The 20,063-nt window shown below is 44.1% G+C and overlaps 1 protein-coding gene across 7 annotated transcripts in view; it reads right to left on the bottom strand.

The window, feature by feature from the left end:
* Positions 1-20,063, bottom strand: part of CDK5RAP2 (CDK5 regulatory subunit associated protein 2) — a 183,592-nt gene that overhangs the window by 130,296 nt on the left and 33,233 nt on the right. For 6 of the 7 annotated variants that reach the window (XM_035015953.1, XM_035015955.1, XM_035015950.1 and 3 more), the window contains exons 4-7: positions 16,786-16,896; positions 13,279-13,355; positions 6,108-6,231; positions 3,485-3,639 (exon numbers count right to left, since the gene is read on the bottom strand). In XM_035015953.1, coding sequence (XP_034871844.1) covers positions 3,485-3,639; positions 6,108-6,231; positions 13,279-13,355; positions 16,786-16,896 — 467 coding nt within the window. The remainder of the gene's footprint in view (positions 1-3,484; positions 3,640-6,107; positions 6,232-13,278; positions 13,356-16,785; positions 16,897-20,063) is intronic. The other variant, XM_035015956.1, reaches the window with a different exon arrangement.

The raw sequence follows: 20,063 nt of genomic DNA, 5'->3' as shown, positions 1-20,063 counted from the left end.
CTCCACACCATTCTTTGCACAAGCTTTCCCTGCCCCACACCCAAGCACACCTGATCACCACCTTGCTTTTGTCACAGCACAGAACCCTGAATTTACCTCTAACACCAATCACAACACTTTTTTTTTACCCATCTGTCCCCTCTCCCATGCTGGGAGTGCCATATAAGGAAGAAAGTGCTCATCTCTCAATTCCTGGCACCTAACCCAAGGCCATGCTCAGTAGCTGGTCAATGAATGAATCTACAGCTCCTTTAATCTAGCCTTAATCCATATACCCAAGCACCTTCTAGACTCACTCTTGGATGTCCATGATCCCTCAACCCAACATGTCCCAATTGAGAGCTTATCTTCCCACTCCTCCCACCCAAAAACATCTGCTCTTTGCCCCTTCCATTCCCCAAACTCAGCACACTGTACCACCATCCTACAGTTGCTCACGCTCAAAACCTGGGTGAGGAGGTATCTCTGCAGCCCTTTCCCTCATCCCCAAACTCATCGATGATCAAGCCCCTCAAGCCATCATGTCAATTCTATCTTCCAAGCAGCTCTGCCTGTTCTTCTCCATGCTAGTTCCGTCACCTCAGTCCTGGTCACCATGATCTCTTGTCTGGACTTCTCCATCAGCCTGAGAGGCAGTCTTTCCACCCAGCCCCACCACCAACTCATCCTCTAGGGGCAGCCAAAGGGATTGCTCTAAATTATAGTCTGACTCTGATACCACCCCATTTCCATCCTTAACTCATCAGCAGCTTGTCACATGCCCTGAAGACAAAACCCAAATTATTCAACAAAGCCCACATGATCTGGCCAGCTTCCCTTTCCTCATCTCTTCCACCATCCTTCCAGAACACAACTCTCCAGCCATGCTACAGTTGTGTAAGTCCCCGGGTCATGCTCTGTGCCCTCAGGCTTCTGAACTTCCATACCTGTGGTTCCCAATGCCTGAATACCTTTTCTTCCTCCAAGTAATTCCTCCTTTATCCTCATACTTCCACTGGGAAGCCTTTCCTAATCCCTCTAAACGAAATTAGAAAGATGTTATGTTAACCCAGCATGTATCCACCTGGCCATTCTCTGCTCCTGCCCTCTACTCCTCCCACCTAGCTAGATGACAAGCATACACCTTGACATGAGGTTCCTTAGGAGAGGGACCCAGTCTGTACCACTCATACCTATACTCTAACCACCACTTACTGAGCAGAAGATGCTCAGAAAGTATCTGTTGAACAAAGGGCATAATGATCCAACAGACCAGTGAACTAACTGCGGAGCATCTGCTGGGACCCCCGCAGGGCCCTTCCAATCTGCTCTCGCCCACGACCTCTTCTCAAACCTACTCCTAGCCCTCTTGCCCTCTCCCTCCTTCCCCTTCACCAGCACCAGGAATTCTGTCTTTTCTTCTTTGGTGGCTGCCCCTGCACATTCTGGCCTCTTCCCTGGCTTCCCTATTTCCAATTTAACTGCTGGAGACCTGCAGGTCCCCCTGGAAAGACAAACCTGTAAACCTTCTAAGGGCTTCACTGCTCATCAGCTGGGAGAGATACAAGGAAACATATAAATAATTTGTATGGGAAAGGATTCCAGACTCTCACAGTACAGTGCCTGAAAAGGCTGCTACCCTGAGGGGGAGGCCCAGCCAAAAAAAACCACCCGTCTAGGGAGGCTTCTCTCCTAGCCACGTAATGGACAAAAACACTCATTCACTCAATGCTGAGGTCCTACACCTCACAGAGAACTCTGTTTCCTGACTCGTCCTTAGATTCATCCCAAAACTTCAGTTTTCCAGATCAAAGCTAAGAAAAGGTTGCAGCATACCAAATAAATGCTCGCTCCTCCAGACACTGAATAAGTGGAAACCATGGCCTCTCCCTCAGTCTATTCATTTCTCTTTTATAGATAATCCTAAAACATGAAAGCAAGGTGCAGACTCAAATCTCAGAAGGCTGAAAGAAAAGCAAACAGCGGTTGGGGAGTTGGGGCAACTGAGCACCAGAACCCAAACAACATGGTGGGCCCATCACATCAATCGTGAGTCAATGAGTGACCAAAAAAAAAAAAAAAGGAACCAGAGTCAGTATCCTTTTTTTTTTTTTTTTTTGTTCTTTTTGGAATTATTTTTAATAAACAGCCACGAAATGGTAAATTTCCTGTTTACTGAAAATCAGCTAATAAGTATAATAAGCTTATAAGTATTTAAGTTACTTATGTCTCTTAATTTTAATGCTGTTTTTTTAATTTATTTTTTTATTCTTATGTTAATCCCCATACATTACATCATTAGTTTTAGATGAAGTGTTCCATGATTCATTGTTTGTGCATAACACCCAGTGCTCCATGCAGAATGTGCCCTCCTCAATACCCACCACCAGGCTAACCCATCCTCCCACCCCCCTCCCCTCAGTATCCTCTTTTTAAGGAAATAGGAAAGTAGATCATTTGCTTTAGAACAATTTCTATCAAATTCCAAACGAGCTTGGCTCTTCAATGGATAGGTCACAGGTTAGCCAGAAGTTTCACTTGTATTTAGTTTACACAACCTTCCACCTAGTGACCAGCAAAGCTAGGCAAGAGTATCAAAATGTAAGGTTCATGATAAAGAAGAAAACCTCAACTCTCCTGACCAGTTTTGATCAAGTTTGGTTATAAGACACAAGCATTAAAGACTGCCTGAAGGCCCTATGGCCCATCCATTTCTCTGGCCTACATGGCACACATTTTATTCTTGGACCAACAGAGATCTCTGTACTCAGTCTACACTCTTTTGGCCCCTCACACTGTACTAATCTGGGCCCTCGGCCTGCATTAAAAGATATGATAAGGGGCGCCTGGGTGGCTCAGTCGGTTAACCATCTGCCTTCGGCTCAGGTCATGATCCCAGGGTCCTGGGATTGGGCCCTGTGTCGTCGGGCTCCCTGCCCAGTGGGGAGTCTGCTTCTCCCTCTCCCTCTGCTCAACCCCCACCCGCTTGTGCTCTTTCTCACTCTCTCGCTCTCAAATAAAAATCTTTAAAAAGAAAAAAAGACATGATGAAAAACAGGTCCCACAAACACAATAGATATTGTGGGGATATAATCACATACTGTTCCCTCTGAGAAGATTCACAAGAGAAACTTCTCCCCAACAATGTCAAGTAAAACTGGGCTTCTCCTGAATTCCTGGCTCATTTTCTCTTGTGAGCAGTATGACTCTTACATTCATCAAGACTGTTTTTCTCTCTTTCCTTTGGTTACCAGGAAGCTTACAGCCAAACTGAAGGCTACGTCTAGTATCTGAACAGAACTTTTTGGCAGGAGTTTCTATCTATAATTCTATCCCTGTCCTCTTATCCCTACCCTATGCCTTTTCCCTCCACCCTGATCTTACTCCAGGTTTTCTTATGGTGGGGGAGCAGAGAAAGGTGGGGTGGAAGAGTAGGAAGGGAACACCCTTCCGCCATGCTGCCCGAGAAACAAATGTCAGCGCATCACAGAGATAAGAGCCAGACCTGTCTTTCTGCTCCAGGACCACAGCCATGTCCAAGTCCCCCTCGTGCCTCTTCTTCATCTCCAAAAGCTTGTTTTCCAAGCTCAACCGAAGAGCCTTCTCTGTTTCTGTCCCCACAAAGGCCTTTTCCAGTTCTGCTTGGGCAGCTTTCACATCCTAGAGTTAAATTAAATGCATTTGATGCAATTTTTCAATACAATTGGGAACATTTTGAAAGGAAATTGGATTAAAATATAAATATTTATGACTTTTTCTCCGGCACATTTCCCCTCCTTGAATTGTACTATACATGGGAAGAATCAGTAATAAATACATTTGCCAGCCATTTTTCCCTCTTGTATCCTGAAGAGTAATAGGCATTTCCAATGGAAAAGACTCAACTCTACAAAAACTCTATATTTTTGGGTTTGAAAAATCAGATCAATATTTACAGCTTGAATGAGAACAAGGAGAAATGTGCCTCTCAATACTTAAACATACATAAATTCCAGAGTCCCCATAACCTCCATACAAATTCATCCCACACCCAACCGCCCCCTCCCTATTTCTTTTAAGATGATGACTACATAATTCTCAAGTACATTTTCTCTATCTCCAAGGTGACGTTCGGTGGTGAAAAACTACGTTCTTCCTGAGAGCTCAGAGAGGCCAACAAAGAAATTATCTAAATCATGCAGGCAGGGCCCACGTTGGGGAAAAGGGCCCTGGAGCTCAGGAAAGTGACCTGGGGGTAGATCTGGATCTCCAAGTGCCCACGGCCTCTGACTACATCACAAAGATAAAAGTCAAATCAAACTGGGTTCAAAACCCAGCTCTCCTACTGACTTGCTGTGGGACGCTGGGTAGTCACGTAGCCTCTCTGGGCCCCAGCTTATCCATAAAGCAGGGGATCACCACCATCCCATCAAGGAGTTGCTCTGAGACTCTGTCAAAGGCTTGCTGCATCACAGGAAGCTCAAAGTAACACTGGCTTCCTCTCCCCTCCCCTTTCCCTCCACAGTGCCACACCCATCACTGCCCCCACTTGGGTGGGGGAGAAGGCCTCTCCTCCCGATGAGGCTTGCCTGGCAAGCGCAGTGATAGCCGGGAAAAATCATTTCCCGATATTCTGAGACAACAAACAAAACCTATTTACTGAGTGCCTGTTAAATGCCAGGCTTTGAGCAAGGAGCTTGATTTCTCTTATCTCTGTTCCTCACCTAACCCTAAACAGTTATGCGCTGAGAGACACCCTACAGCAGTTTAGAATGCAGATTCCACAGCCAGAGCACCTGGTGTTCCTGCTGGTGTGACCCTGAGCAAGGTACTTGGCCACCCTGTGCCTGGGTCATCATGTTTCTGTTTTTGTTTTTAAAAAGAATGATAGAAGTATTTACCTCACAGGCTTCCTGAAGGGACAAACTGAAAGGATGCGTGAGAAGGGTGCCTCACACGGGGCTGGCCCCCCACACACTGCTCGGACCACGGCTGCTAGGACAACCACCACAGACGAGGCAGCAGAGGCCCAGAGAAGGGGACAAGGCTAATCAGCGGCAGAGCAGAAGGTCAACCCAGCACGGACTGGCAGTCACGATGATACCCTAAAACACCGGGCAGCGCTTCCCGCGGAACACAGGATGACTGGACCAACAATGACATTTTAACTAAAACTCAGAATTTGGGGTTGGAAGGCTCTTGTTTCAGTTCCAGCTCTACCACTGATGACTAAGTTTCCCTCCCTCTCAGAGCCGTGTCCTCGTCTGTATTTGGGACCTAGAATCTCTACGGCCTCGCGGGGCCAGTGCAAACACCATGAACGGAAAAGACCACTCTGGGCTGCAAAGTATAGCCCCGGTACATCTGCCCTCTGGACCCAGAAGCGCTTTGTGCTGCCATCCCTCCTCGTATCTAAGAAGAGCCAGGGTTTCAGGTGGAGACTGGGAGATGGGCCAAGAGACTTCAAAGACCGAGAATGAAGTTAACTAGTGTCACTGACCACTAGCTTAATGTGGATGGAAACTTTTAACACCTAGGAGACAGGATTTTCTAGCCAAGACACATCCTGCCTCCATCACGGTCACAGGAAGCGCCTGAGAATGAGGAGAAGGAGGGGCTCCATGTGGTGTCTCCCCGAAAAGAGGCATGCGGTGAACACCGGGGTGACGTGGGATGGAGGCCACGGACCGGGGACCGGGCTGTATGGACATGCGACGGCCTGCAAAGCGGAATCACTTCCAGGCTTAGCGCGGGTTAGGGGAGCCGCTCCCCACCTCCGGGCCTGTTTCCTCCTCTGTAAAATCAAAGGCCTGAACTAGATGAGAAGAGCAATACTGCCGCAAGAGTGGGGGCTTGAAAATCAGCAGTTGCAAATTTAAATCCAGGATCACACTTAAGACTAGTCAGTCTTTCTGTACGTCAGTGTCCTCATCCGCGAGAATGAAGACAATGGCCAGGACTCAGGGTGTGAGGGTACAAATTCTATACGCAAAGCGCCTAAGACAGGGCTGGAACCCACAAGCTGCTCATAAGGGCGGCTCCCGTTTCTGCTGAAACTCTGAAAGTTTAGGGTAAAAGGAACAAAATTCTGCCCCCTCCACTCTTAACCCACTGTCAGAACACAGTCTCCTCAGGGTGTCCACACTTGCCTCTTCTAAATGGACTATTCTCTTGGTTAGGAGATCTTCAACCTGCTGCACCTTCTTCTGAGCATCTTCTTTCACCCGCTGAACCTCGGAGCCGCCCCCTTCAGCGAGGCTCTCAACTGCTTTGCTGCAAAAAGGGGCAAAAGTGTAAAATCCACGTGGGGACAGTGGGACAGGGATTTCAAAGGCCCCCAGAGAGACAAGTAATATTTGTTCATCACTTCTCCCATAGACCTGTGCTGTTCTTTTTTTTTAAATTAGTGTTTGTAATTCAAAAACACAGATAATGCAATATATGAATGTATCAATCAACATATACACCTTAAACTTATACATTACATGCCAAGTATACACCAATTTAAAATACATATAAATAAACACAAATTAAGAAAGGAGAATCATCTATAATCTTACCGGTCAGAAGAACTAAGTTAACATTTTAGCATACAGCCTTACAGACATTCTCTACAAAAAGAGAATCGTGTATCTATGATCTGATTTTATCACTTAATACACTATAAACATCCTTCTGGGTCAATAAATATAAATCTCTATCATTTTTAGAGACTACATATTAATTCATGTGTAAAATATACTGTAATATATTAAATCAATCCCCTATTTTTTTACTGAAGTACAGCTGACACACCTCAATCCCCTATTAAAACATTCAGATGGAAAAAAAATGTAGATTTCTAACTTTACATGTTTGTCTGAAAATACTTCTAAAGCACAGAGCCCACTTATATAAAGTACTCAAATGTTAGCGTTATTATTTATTGTATTATAAACAGTTATACAAACTGTGGAAAGAGCCAAGATGTCCATCGACGGATGAATGGATCAAGAAGAGGTGGTATATATACACAATGGAATATTATGCAGCCATCAAAAAGAATGAAATCTTGCTACTTGCAATGACGTGGATGGAACTGGAGGGTATTATGCTGAGCGAAATAACTCAATCAGAGAAAGACATTTATCATATGACCTCACTGATACGAGGAATTCTTAATCTCAGGAAACAAACTGAGGGTTGCTGGAGTGGTGGGTGGTGGGAGGGATGGGGTGGCTGGGTGATAGACACTGGGGAGGGTATGTGCTATGGTGAGCGCTGTGAAGTGTGCAAGACTGTTGAATCACAGATCTGTACCTCTGAAGCAAATAATACATTATATGTTAAAAAAAAAAAAAAGAAGAAGAAGATAGCAGGAGGGGAAGAATGAAGAGGGGGAAATCGGAGGGGGAGACGAACCATGAGAGACGATGGACTCTGAAAAACAAACTGAGCTTTCTAGAGGGGAGGGCAGTGGGAGGATGGGTTAGCCTGGTGATGGGTATTGAAGAGGGCACGTTCTGCACGGAGCACTGGGTGTTATACGCAAACAATGAATCACGGATCACTACATCAAAAACTAATGATGTAATGTATGGTGATTAACATAAAAAAAAAGAAGCCATGCTATAATAAAAGCATCCTTGTATGTTTATTATCTAGTGATTTCCTAGGGTCAATTCATACAAAGGGAATTACTGAGTCACAGGGTGAGCACACGTCTAAGACTTTTGAAAGCTATTGCCAAATCTCCCACCAGGACACTTCCAACAAAGTACCCCTCCACCAGTGGCAGGAGAGGGGGAGAGATGGTCTGACAAACCAACGTGCATAGGAGCAGCATGCCACAGAAATAAATCTGAGGATCAAGGGCTTTTATACATCCCCTGTTGCCAACCGGAGGGGAAAGCATTTTAAATACAGCATGATCCGTCTGCTGAGCACCAGCTAGCTCTTCGGGCATGAGGAGAGGAGTCTGAGAGAGCAGCCCCCGCTCCGTAAAGTGCAGAGTTCACACTGCTGTGGCACCACAGAATATTCTGTCCAGCGGACGAGGAGTGGTGGGGATGACACACCAAAATCAGACCCAGGACCGCAACCACGGGCGCCTTTCATTTTGGTTCTCCTCAAAAGAAAAACAGTGTCAGATACGAATTTGTGAGACACATACTCAGAGCAGTTCTCATCAGATTTCTAAAATGACTGCAGGTTTCCAGAAGGCAGAATAATAAAGGAAATGGCTCCACCTAAAGCTGGTTTCTCGAAAAAACTGCAACAGAACAGATTTATTCGCCATCAGCCTCCCATGCCCTATATAAAATATATATATATATTTTATATAAAATTTTCCCAACCAAGAACCATGTGATCAGACACTCACATGTACAGGCCATGTGAATTTTTGACTGAGAACAATGGAAAGTCAAGAGGGCCATACTTGCTGCCCAAGTATCAAACATGAGTTGCCTGCAAATAAAGACTTTATTCATATCGTGCTTCCTTTCACCAATAAGCCTTCAGAAGGCCCCAGTGTCATGACATCATTTTAATGGAATTCAATGTGAACAACTGAAAGAAAGAACACGGACTCTGAAGCTTGAACAGATTTGCTTCCAAAAGTAAACTCTATATATGTCCTCAATGCACCTCTGGGTGAATCACCTCTCACAGACAGGACAGCCTCTGAGAACTCATGTGCTAACACCGTGGTGGCCACAGCAAGGTGCCCCTTCCTCTCTGATCCGAGCGCCGCCTGCTGTCCCTGAGGCCACCACCGCCCCTGCTGGGATGCTATGACAGGCCTCAGTCTACCCCTCTGAGCCGAGAACAGGTCCTCCTCTGGCTAGAACCAAGCCACCACCACTGCAACTTCCTGACTAACGCCATGAAATGTCCTCGGCTCCCCCCCCGCCCCCAGCTCATTTCTCCATCAGCGCCGTCCAGAGTTCACAGGGATCCAGTCGTTTCTAACACTCCTCAAGAGGTCTTACATACGGCTTAAAGAATTCCAGACTAGAGGCTTTTCTTCCTGAGCCTTGGATATGGGATGTTTCCAGTCCTGAATTCCCACTAACCACTGCAAGGGTTTTAGCCCTTGGGCTTTACAGAGCCTCCTCTAGGGAACGGTTCCTTCTAGCCCCACCTCCCCCAACCCGCACCCCAACCCCTGCCCAGCGAGGGCAAATACACCATCTCCTTCCTATTGGCCCGGATCGAACGTTGGTGTTTTATAGTCAGAATCATATACGTTGTCAAGAGGCAGACTACAATTTTTAACAAGTACTGGTATTATTCAGTTTGTTTGCATTTTAGTTATACCAATAAAATATATTCCCAATAATAAATGTTCCAACTTTTCATTTATCATCTTTGTATTTTACAGTTACTGTAGCAATAAAATTTATACTCAGCAGTATGGTGCAATTTTCCTCTACTAATGGAATTATTATTTTTGTTTGTGTTTTAAAGCTACAGAGATAAAATTTACTCCCGACAATACGTCTGCTTTTGTTTTTAATGTCCCCTTATTATAACTGATAAATATAGCAATGAAAAGCCAGCATACATACATGTTTACTCCACAGCAAGGCAGAGTGGGCTCCAGAGCCAGACCCATCCCAGCTCTGTTACCAACCTGGGCAGGCCCCCCCCCCACTCCTCTGAGCCCCAGTTTTCTCCGCACTCAAATGGGAATACCGGCTGCCTCACATCATTGTTGTAAAATTGATAAAGCGTGTCAAGTGCCTGGCACAGGGCCTGGGGCAAAGTAGGATCTCAATAAATGCCAGTTCACTCCCCCTACCCTGTCTCTCCTGATAGAATCTGGGCCAACAGACAAGAGAGAGAGCAAGAACTAAGGCGAGGCAAGGGTGGGACAAAGTGGTCTAATCCAGTATTTCACCTGATACAAAAAAGAACCTTCTATAAATACCACCCCCCCACTACCCCTTTTAACTGTCAACACTTCCTCTTGATTCTTTCCATTCTAATTATAGTTCTTGAGAAAAAGCAGGGGCTTTTCCTGTGACAGGTCCCATATCTCCCACCCGCCCCCGCCCACCATAAAAACAACAACCATAAAAGCGTAAAAGGGAGTTGAGAGCATTAATAAAGGTTATTTTTCCACCACAAGAATGTACCACACACACACTTGGAGGTGCTGGGCAGTTAGGGGAAAGGGAAAGGCACATTTCGCAGGGATGTGGTAGACACTATGCTTGTCCTATGGCGGGCAAAGCGCACAAAGCCCCCACAAAGGTGGAATGGCTGAGAAGCCCCATATTCCGCTAAAGGAGAAAAGGCTCTTGTCTCGGCTTTAGAAGACATAGAGTCATGTTGAAGAAATAAGAATCACACACATGAAAGTAAAAAAAGAATACGAAAACAGTGCTGGACCAGAAGTTAGGGGCTTGTGTTCGAATCCCAGCTTCGATCACCCTGCTGACGACATGGTGTTCATCACGGTCCTTCCCATCTCCAGGCCTAAATCCCCAACTCCCTAAGCTGAGGTTTTCCTCAAGATTTGCCTAGCTCCCAGGAGAATGATAGCATGCAAATGGATGCAAGACTGTTTTATAAACTGTAAAGTGCTGGGGCCCCTGGGTGGCTCAGTCGGTTCAGTGTCAGACTCTTGATTTCAGCTCAGGTCATGATCTCAGGATTGTGAGATTGAGCCCCGTGTCAGGCTCCGTGCTGGGCATGAAGCCTGCTTGAGATTCTCTCTCTCTGCTCTTCCCCTCCCCCTCCAAAAAAAAGATATAAATAAATAAACAAACTGTCAAGTGCCGCACACATATGGGAGTGTGATTCTATGCCAGAGAAGCTTGTGAAGAGACTGAAATGCAGGTTCCAGGCAGCCATGTGGGACTCACCATGAGCCTCTATGTCAGGTGAGTAACAGGGAAGGCCTCCGGACTGGGAGGGGATAGAAGGCAGAAGTGGTCAGCGGGGCAAAAGCTAAAGCAGCAGGAACAGGACATTTTTAGTATCTGTGAGCAGTGTGTGCGATAAAGAGCTGGTGGGGAAAAAGCCACAACAGTTAAGTCATTGTAAACATTCTTAAAAACAGAGCTCATGATCTTAAGCCCCAATCCAGAAGTCATCCCTGACTTCCCCCTTCCCATCCATTACCCAGCCCTGCTGATTTTCCTCACCAAATGTCTTTCTAACCCACCCTTCCATCTCCATCACTAGTCTCTCCCCTAAACTCCTAGGCTAGCCTCCTAACTGGTCTCCCTTCATGCTCTGTCGACAATCACTTCCCACTCAGCATCCACAGTGACCTCCACAAAACCAAACTTTCATTGTGTCCAATGCTCAAAACGCATGACTGTTTTCCATTTATCTTGGGATAATCCTGCTGTGGCTTCGAGACCCTCCAGGACAAAAGGGAGACCCCACCCCACACTCCCCATATTTCCTCAGACCTACACACACACCAGTTAATTCCTCTGGGCTCCTCGGATTTCACCTGAGCGCCGCCTCCTCAGGGCCCCTTCCTTGTCACACATCTCTATTTGCAGGTCTGCTCCTACTCTATTAGCACTCATCGCTCCTCTTATCTTTCTCACAGCTCTTTTCCCACTGTGGATTCATACATTTATTATTCCAAGTATTTTATCACCATCGCCCCTTCTAGAACATAAGCCCCATGTGTCTGTCTGGATCACCACTGCATCCCCGGGAACCTAGTCCGGTGCAGCCCACAACAGCTGCTTAATATTTTCTGGATAAATTAATAAAACTGGTGAGGCTAAAAAAGGTCTGTTTGGGCAGCCCGGAGAACCTACACATACAAACAGGTGCACGAACCCTGAAACCATTCAGCCCTGTGTGGCCTGGAAGAGAGCACGCAGCCTTTGTGAGTTTGGGTTCCTGCAGGTACATGCCTGCGAACAAGTCCTAGCCAAGACCTGCAGCAGGCAGGGACAAAACAAACCAAATTCCATTTCTACTACCAACTTCCAGACTCGGTAAAGTGGATTTGACTTCCTGCCAGAGAAACGACGGGCTTCAAAAACAGAAACACAAAAACAAAATAGCAACAGCAACCCAAACAAAACAAAACTTACTACTCTAATTCACTCGTTCCCTCACTCCTTCATTCGCTCGTTCAGAAAATAGCGTGTGCGAGGCCGCCATAACTCAGAGAAGCCCAGGAACCTCTAGTCTCCTCAAAGCCAGCAGCCGTGTGGCACTGAAAGGAATCATATGGCCTGGCCCAGAGCAGTGCAGCTACGTCCTAAACCAAAGATGCCAGGCTCCCGGCCCACCATATCCAGCAGGAGCTCAGCTCCTGTGACAAACGAAGCGTTTCTGCATAAGCTTTCAGCCACATCCTTGGTGGGTCCGCCCTGGGAAGTCTTATTCCATGCTCACCAAGCAAAACTCTGTACGCTTCGGTGTCCCACTGGACCCCCAAACGCCCTCTGTCACTGTACCTCCGAGAGACTCCAGGTGTGCGATACAGCTCACCAGTCTCTGCTGAGCCGCCGGCGTGAGGGGAGGTCTCTGCAAATCCTCAGGACACGGCACAATTACACAGAAAGTGTTTATGAATGAATGGATTACCTAATCGAGTCACAGACTTTATTATCTAAACTGGGCTTGTTGTTCAATAAATATTTAAATTAATTATGTGATTAAAATAACAGTTTCCAGCACAACACCTCTTTGAAACAAAATATTACAAGAAACCCCAGTGCACTGAACAGATACAGAAACGAGTTACTCTGAATAAAGCCCTACCCTCTGCGCGCCCAGCCTCACTCACCATGGGAGTCCCTCAGGACCCCTGCCAGCCCCTAGGGCTTCCACAGCAATGAAAATGAACGAGCTACCGCGAGAATTCAGGCCAGGGCTGGATCGCACAAATACAGGGCCGAGGAAAGAGGCCAGGCACAAAAGGGTGCGTGTATAGTGTACGAGTCCATTCCTATAAAGTTCAGAAGCGGGCAGAACTAAGGAACGATGCTATCGGCGGTCAGCACAGTGGTTATCCTGGTGGAGAAGGCTAAGTTCTGGGAGCACAAAGGGGACTTCTGGGGGGCTGGTGATGTTCTGGCTTTTGATCTGGATCGTAGCCCCATGAGTTGTGTTTGCTTGGTGAAAAGTCATCATGCTGTACCCTTAAGATGGAATCGTTTTCCCCGTTAAGTATATTACACTTCAAAAGTCTGGTGAAAGATAAATAAAAACGAACACCTCCTTGGCATCCTCAGGGCCCAGTGGGAGCAAACTGGCTTAGAAAGTGCAAGGCTGTGTTCTACTGCCCCACCAGCCTCCACCACCGGGACCCCAGGCGTCCTGCAAGCTGGTGACAGGATGACAGGTACTCACGAGGCTTTGATGAGCAGCTGCTCTCTCTCCTGGAGCTCCCGCTTCAGACTCTCTACTTCCACCTTGAGTTCGATGTTCTTCCAGTCAAGATCAGGAGAGAAAAGAAACACGTAAAATACGGAACACACGAACATGAACGTCTGCTGTGGGGAGACTGCTTTCAGCACAGACCAACTTACACAGGGCCTATAATAGGCAGATGCTAGATTCAAAACCTCATTAGCCTCAGGGCACAGGGAGAAGGGAATTATTAAACACTGGTGGTCTCAAAAGAAAGCCCTGGATTTCTCAAGACTTGGAACAACTATGTAAATTTTCCAAGCTTCTAATGGCCAGAGCTTTCAAACACTGAGGCATAAATGTCATACCAGTGAGGCTGATTTAAAAATTGTTTGCCCTCCGCCAAGCAAATTTACAAGCAATTCTGCAGTTTGCTTTTACCATTCCAAGGCAATTACTTCTGGTTGTTTACAATCATGCATGTGGTGGCTGTAGCAGTGGGAACGTGTTACAGCTTCAAAAAAAAAAAAAAAAACCCCACAACACGTGGATGGTTAGTGGGAGGCCACATCACTGCCCGTCTCGTTTCAGTGTAAGATCTCAGGTCTATAAGGGACACCACAGTGTTCTCCAACCAACCATCCTCCTCTTAACGGACTGGAATGAAAGGAGTCACACATGGCCTTGGGCTTCTAACTCACGTGAGAACCCAAAGACAGAATCTCTGGCAAACAGACTGCAATGTGAGACAGTGGGGCAGTGGTGGGCTCCCCAAACTGGTCCACAAGTATATTCCAGACAGAATATTAGATGAACTCAAGTAGGAGAGACTGGGGTCTGAGTGTGTAGTTTGCACGGGGTTGCTATATACCCAGGATTTCTCTGAAATCTTGCCCCTGTTTGGTTTTAATAATTCATGCCAATTTTACATTCTACTCCATAATACATGCATATTATTTTAAATAAAAATCCCATTTCCAGTAAAATTTACAATCTCAGGGGACATGCCTCCCACCTTTCTGCCAAGCAGCCCTGGGGGAACAAGGACCCCAGAATGAGAAGTCATCTGGAATGAAAACCAATCTGTTAATGAGGACAGGGGTTCAAATTCTGCCTCCCCTCTTTACCAGGAGGAAACTGTCGTAAGTCAGTGGCTGCTCACTTATTCCTTCCGTCACGTCACAGATATATACCCACCACCTGTGACAGGCCAAGCATGGGGCTCAGCACTGGGGAACCCGTGGTAAACAAGGCAGACACAGGCCCTGGCTTCGCTAGCATCAAACATGAAACCGGAAGCACCAGCCTGTAATCGTCCTTGGAAGCACAAGTCCAGGAGGGAAGAAAGCAGAGTTTCTCCTTTGGGGCCACCTAAGCATCAAACGAACAATACAAGCCCATCTGACACGGGGGATGCGAGGAGGAGCAAATGAGCTAACAGATGAGAAGAGCCTAGCAGACAGGGCACGAAATTTTCTTCACTGTCAACAACAGGAACTAAACAAGTCAGCTGTGAGGCCGAACCTTTTCTAAAAGAAGCTGATCTTTGCAGAAAGGACACTGCATGCCAGTGCATCGGTCTTCAACTGGTTCTGTGAAAACCCTTCAAACAGAGGGTTCCTTTTCCACTCTAGGAAGGGCAGAGAGTTTCTGTGTAGGACTGACACCAGATATTCTAAACTGCTTTCTGACGAACTAACTGGCACCCCAACCCAGGAATATAAGAGCATGGAGGGCTCACGTGTCCACTAGGCTGTTTTTCTCAAGCCCAATCCCTCAAGTTATAAACTTATACACGTGATAATTAGTTTCCAAACCAAAAATCAAGATACCGTACAAGCTGAAAATGGAATATCATTATAAAAAAGAATAAAGAAGCTCTTAAACCACTGTTAAGGTATCCAAGATATTGTTAAAGAAAAATGCAAGCTGCAGAACAGAACGTGCCTGCATTTATGTAAAAAGGGGACACACACACACTTGCTTGTGTATACATAAAATTCCTCTACATAAATAATTAATAATATCGGTTAGATCTGGGGAACTAGGAGACAATGGTGGATGAAAGTCTTTTTTAGTGTATTCCTTTGATGTTTTTTTGAATTTTGAGCCATGCACTTATCCAAAAACTTGAAATAAAAGTACAATTAAATCAGGTCATCTCATCAGACTGTGTAAAAAGAAAAAGCTAAACAGCAGAGGACAATGAGGTCAGTAGGCCTACATTCAAAATCCACCCCTCATAGTAGCTATGTGACATCAAGCAAGTTACTGATCTTCCCTGAACTTCAGTGTCCTCTTCTGAAAGATGAGGATAATCTCCACTGCATAGGGCTGTCTTGACAATTAAAATTAAGATGATGAATGTACAAATGCCCAGGACAGTGCCTGACACACAGCAAGCAATTAACATGCTTTGGCTCCCTATCGCCCTAGGAGTATATAACCATATTTACGTATAAAATGTTTTAGGCTATTGGTTTTTCCTTCAAATTGTGATTGCATCTTCACTCCCTTCCAGAAAACGGGATATTCTCATTGCCTTTCCACCCCCACACTACAGAAAAAAAAACTGTCTTAAGGGACAAGGGGGCTTTTCAATTCTTGAAAAGGCTCAGAAGTACAATACAATCCCTCCTCAAGACAAGCCCATTTAAGTTCATCTGCTGGAACTCAAGGAGAGGTCCTTTTCCCCCTTCAAAAGTTTCCACTGGTGCAAACTTCAGAAGAGAAAAGACGGAATAATCCCCAGGCCAATGGCTAATCTACTGGAGAAAGCCAAAAACTGGGCACTGAAATATTGTTTGTACTCAAGTCTTTTCAAGAAAGCCAAGTTCTGTTTTCCACTCTCAGGCAGAGGCCGCCAGGTTGAGACTTCAGACGGGAACAGCCGTTTTTCTGCTTCAGACTCTCTACAGTTTACAAGCAAGTACACAAGGAATCCAGAAGATCACTTAACAGCACAGAAAACTGACAGTCCTAACTCTGGGCTGCCAAGGGAAGCTCGGAAGACAATGATGACGATTGTCAAGCACTGACTGTGTGCTGGGGCTCTTCATCTGTCATCTCATTTTAATCCACACAAATAACTCTGTGACGGAGGGATGATCACTTCCCTCTGAAAGCAAGCCCAGAGAGCTGAGGTGACCTGCCTACGGTTAGTTGGTAACAGTAGTTACCTGGAGTCTGCAATTCCAAAGACATTCTATCACTTCACTGCTTTTGTCTAAATTATAAATAATTTAGAAAAGGCAACGGAAATAAAGACAGTAAATCAGAATTCGGATTTTAAAACAAGAGAAAAGATTCCCTTAAAATGAATCTTGTATCTCTTTGCTTAATATTAAGGTCATCCTATTGTCTTTATGCTGCCCATAAGCAATTCAAATTAAATGAAAGCAGCTCTGTCTATTCAGGCTAACTCTGAGAACAAATATTAATCAAATTTCTGCTGGGAAGGACTATGAGCAAAGACACCAGGGGTGGCAGTGAGAAGTGGGACCTCACAGTTTTATAGACGTGTTCGGTGGGGCCATCAAATTCCTGTTGCATTCTTTCCTCCAGGAAATAGATGCGGAGCTTTAGATTAAAGTTTTCTTTCTTCAATTCAGTGATTTGCTGGAAAATAAGCACAGAAGGGTTATCGAAAGCAAGGTCTAAAGCATGGTACCTGCATTAATCCCCATAGTTCCTAAGGCTACGAATGGACTGAAATGTTAAATACTACAGAAAACTTCCCTCTGCTGCAAGTGTACCAACCCAGGATTAAGTGGTTCTCACTAGCCAAATTTAAGACAAGCTGAGCACTGGAATGATACTGACTGAGGAAAGAATTCATGTCTCCACACTGATAATAAGTAAGGAAAGAAAGAAAAGAAAGAAGACGGAAGGAAAGTAAGAGGCAAATCTCTTCTTTACAAAAGAAATCCAGTTAATAAATGTAGAAGAATGAAAGGAACGGAAAACCACCATTATACAACCACTACAGTAATAACTGATTCAGGTAAGAATCACCAGTGCTAAAAGCATTAGATAAAAGATCACCGGAGAACATGATATTCACCCAGCTTCAAGATATTATCCCACAGATGGCTTATTAATTACAAAAGGAAAAGCTACCATTACTATTTATGTATTTATGTTAAAATTTACTTATTTGAGAGAGAGATAGAGCATGCATGTGCATGGGGAGAGAGAGAAAGAATCTCAAGGAAACTCCCCACTGAGCACAGAGCCTGACACGGGGCTCGATCTCACAACCCTGAGATCATGACCTGAGCCGAAATCCAGTCGGATGCCTAACAGACTGAGCCACCCAAGTGCCCTGGTACCGTTACAATTTAGGAATCCAGTAGACACTTCCTAAATCAAGGGAATATATTAAATGTCACCAGTGGTAGGACAAAGTGACATGCCACGCCTCCTGAAATGAATCACTGAAAGCAAGCAATTTCATTTAAAATGTTCCTGCCCACAACTTTTAGCCTGCTCCTGATCAAGGAGTCCACCAGACAAAGCCAAATATAAGGACATTTGCAAAATAACGGGCCTGAACTCTTCAAAAATCTTAACAACAATCTGAAGGCAAAAATGGTTGGGGAACTTTTTTTAATAAATGGAAGTAATGGAGGCATGATTACTAAGTGCAATGAAAACATACAATAAATCTTGAATTTAAAAAAAAAAAAAAAAGCTCCATGAGGCTAAGTGAGGGAATCTGAACGACAACTTTGTATTAGGTAATAGTATTATGATTTTGCAGGAGAATGTCCTACGTAAGAGATACATGCTATGTACTTAAGGATGCTGTTGTGATGTCTGCAATTAACTCTCTAATGAGAAAAAGAAGAAAGCAAATGTAGCAAAATATTAATTGATGAACCTAGACGTAGTATATATGGTTGGTTGTTGGCTATTTTGCAACTTTTCCATAGGTTCACTTTGCTTGTTCATGGATAGGTAGATATCATGGTCATAGATATCATGGGTCATAAAACAAACCTAACAAATTTAAAAGAACTGAAATCAAACCATGTTCTCTGACCATAATAAACTTAAACTAGAAATCAATAACAGAAAGAAATTAGAAAATCCCCAAATACTTAGAAATTAAATAACACATTTCTAAACAATCCATGGGTCAGAGAGGAAGTCTCAAGGGAAATCAGAAGACATTTTGAATTTAAAGAAAATGCAAATATATCAAAATTTGTAGGATGCTGTTAAAGTGGTGATTGGGGCAAATTTACACTATTAAATGCATTAGAAAACAAGAAAGGTTTCAAATCAACAATCTAAGCTTCTACCTTAAGAAGCTATAATAAGAGCAAAATAAACCCAAAGCAAGCAAAATGACAGATATACTAAACATAAGAGCAGAAAACAATAAAATGGAAAGCAGAAAAATAACAGAAAAAAGCCTACTTAAAAAGATGGCTCTTGGGGCGCCTGGGTGGCTCAGTCGTTAAGCATCTGCCTTCGGCTCAGGTCATGATCCCAGTGTCCTGGGACTGAGCCGCATCAGGCTCCCTGCTCAGTGGGAAGCCTGATTCTCCCTCTCCCACTACCACTGCTTGTGTTTCCTCTCTTGCTGTATCTCTCTTTGTCAAATAAATAAATAAAAATCTTTAAAAAAAAAAAAAAGATGGTTCTTTCAAATGATCGATGAAATTGATAGACCTCTGGCAAGACTGGCAAAGGAAAAAAGAGAGAAGACATAAGTTACCAATAACAAAGAACAAAAGAGAGGTCATCACTACAGATCCCACAGCAATTAGAGGGATAGAGAATAATACATACAATTCTATGCACATAAATTGGACAACTTAGATGAAATAACACAATTCTGTGAAAGCACAAATTATCAAAATTCACCAAAGAAGCAATAGATAACCAGAATAGTCTTGTATCTATTTTTAAAACTGAATTTATAATTAAAACCCTTCCAGAAAAAACAATTCCAAAACAAGACGATTTCAGTAGCAATTTCTACCAAATATTTAAAGAAGAAATAACACCATTTCTATACAATCTCTTCCAGAAAACAGAAGGTAAGGGAACTTTCCCACTTCATTTTATGAGGGCAACATTACCCCAATACCAAAACCAGACAAAAACATTACAAGAAAACTATAGACTAAGTCACCCATGAATATAGATGGAAAATCCTCAACTAAATTTTAGCAAATTGAAAAAGCAGATTAATACATCATGAGTGGGATTTAGCCCAAGAATGTAAGACTAATTCAACATTCAAAAGTCAATCCATGTAATCCACCAGACTAAAAAACTAAGAAGAAAAAAAATATATAATCATATCAATAGGTGCAGAAAAAGCATCTGACAAAACCCAAAAGCCACTCAAGATAAATGCTCAGCAAACTAGGAATTAAAGGAAACTTCCTTAATCTGCTAAAGGGTATCTACAAAAAACCCATACATTTACAAACAACGTATTTAATTAAAGATGAAAAGCAATGCTACTTCCCCAACACTGGGAACAAGGAAAGGATATCCACTCTCACAATTCCTATTCAACATTGCATTTGAAGTCCTAGACAATGTAAAAGGCATCCAGTTTGGAAAGGAAGAAATAAAACCCATCTTTATCTGAAGACAATATGATTATCTATGTAGAAAATCGCAAAAAATCAACAGAAAAGATCCTAGAATTCGTGAATTTAGCAAAGTCAATATGCAAATATCAAGCATATTTCAATAAACTAGCAACAAACAACTGGAAACTGAAACTTTTTTAAATACTATTTTACAATACCGCCAAAAAT

Source organism: Mirounga leonina, unplaced genomic scaffold, assembly GCF_011800145.1.
Source record: "Mirounga leonina isolate KUSES-001 unplaced genomic scaffold, KU_Mleo_1.0 Mir_170, whole genome shotgun sequence".
Classification (NCBI taxonomy): Eukaryota; Metazoa; Chordata; class Mammalia; order Carnivora; family Phocidae; genus Mirounga; species Mirounga leonina.
The sequence above is the reverse complement of the archived record's forward strand: the minus strand, read 5'-3'. Positions and strand labels throughout refer to the sequence as shown.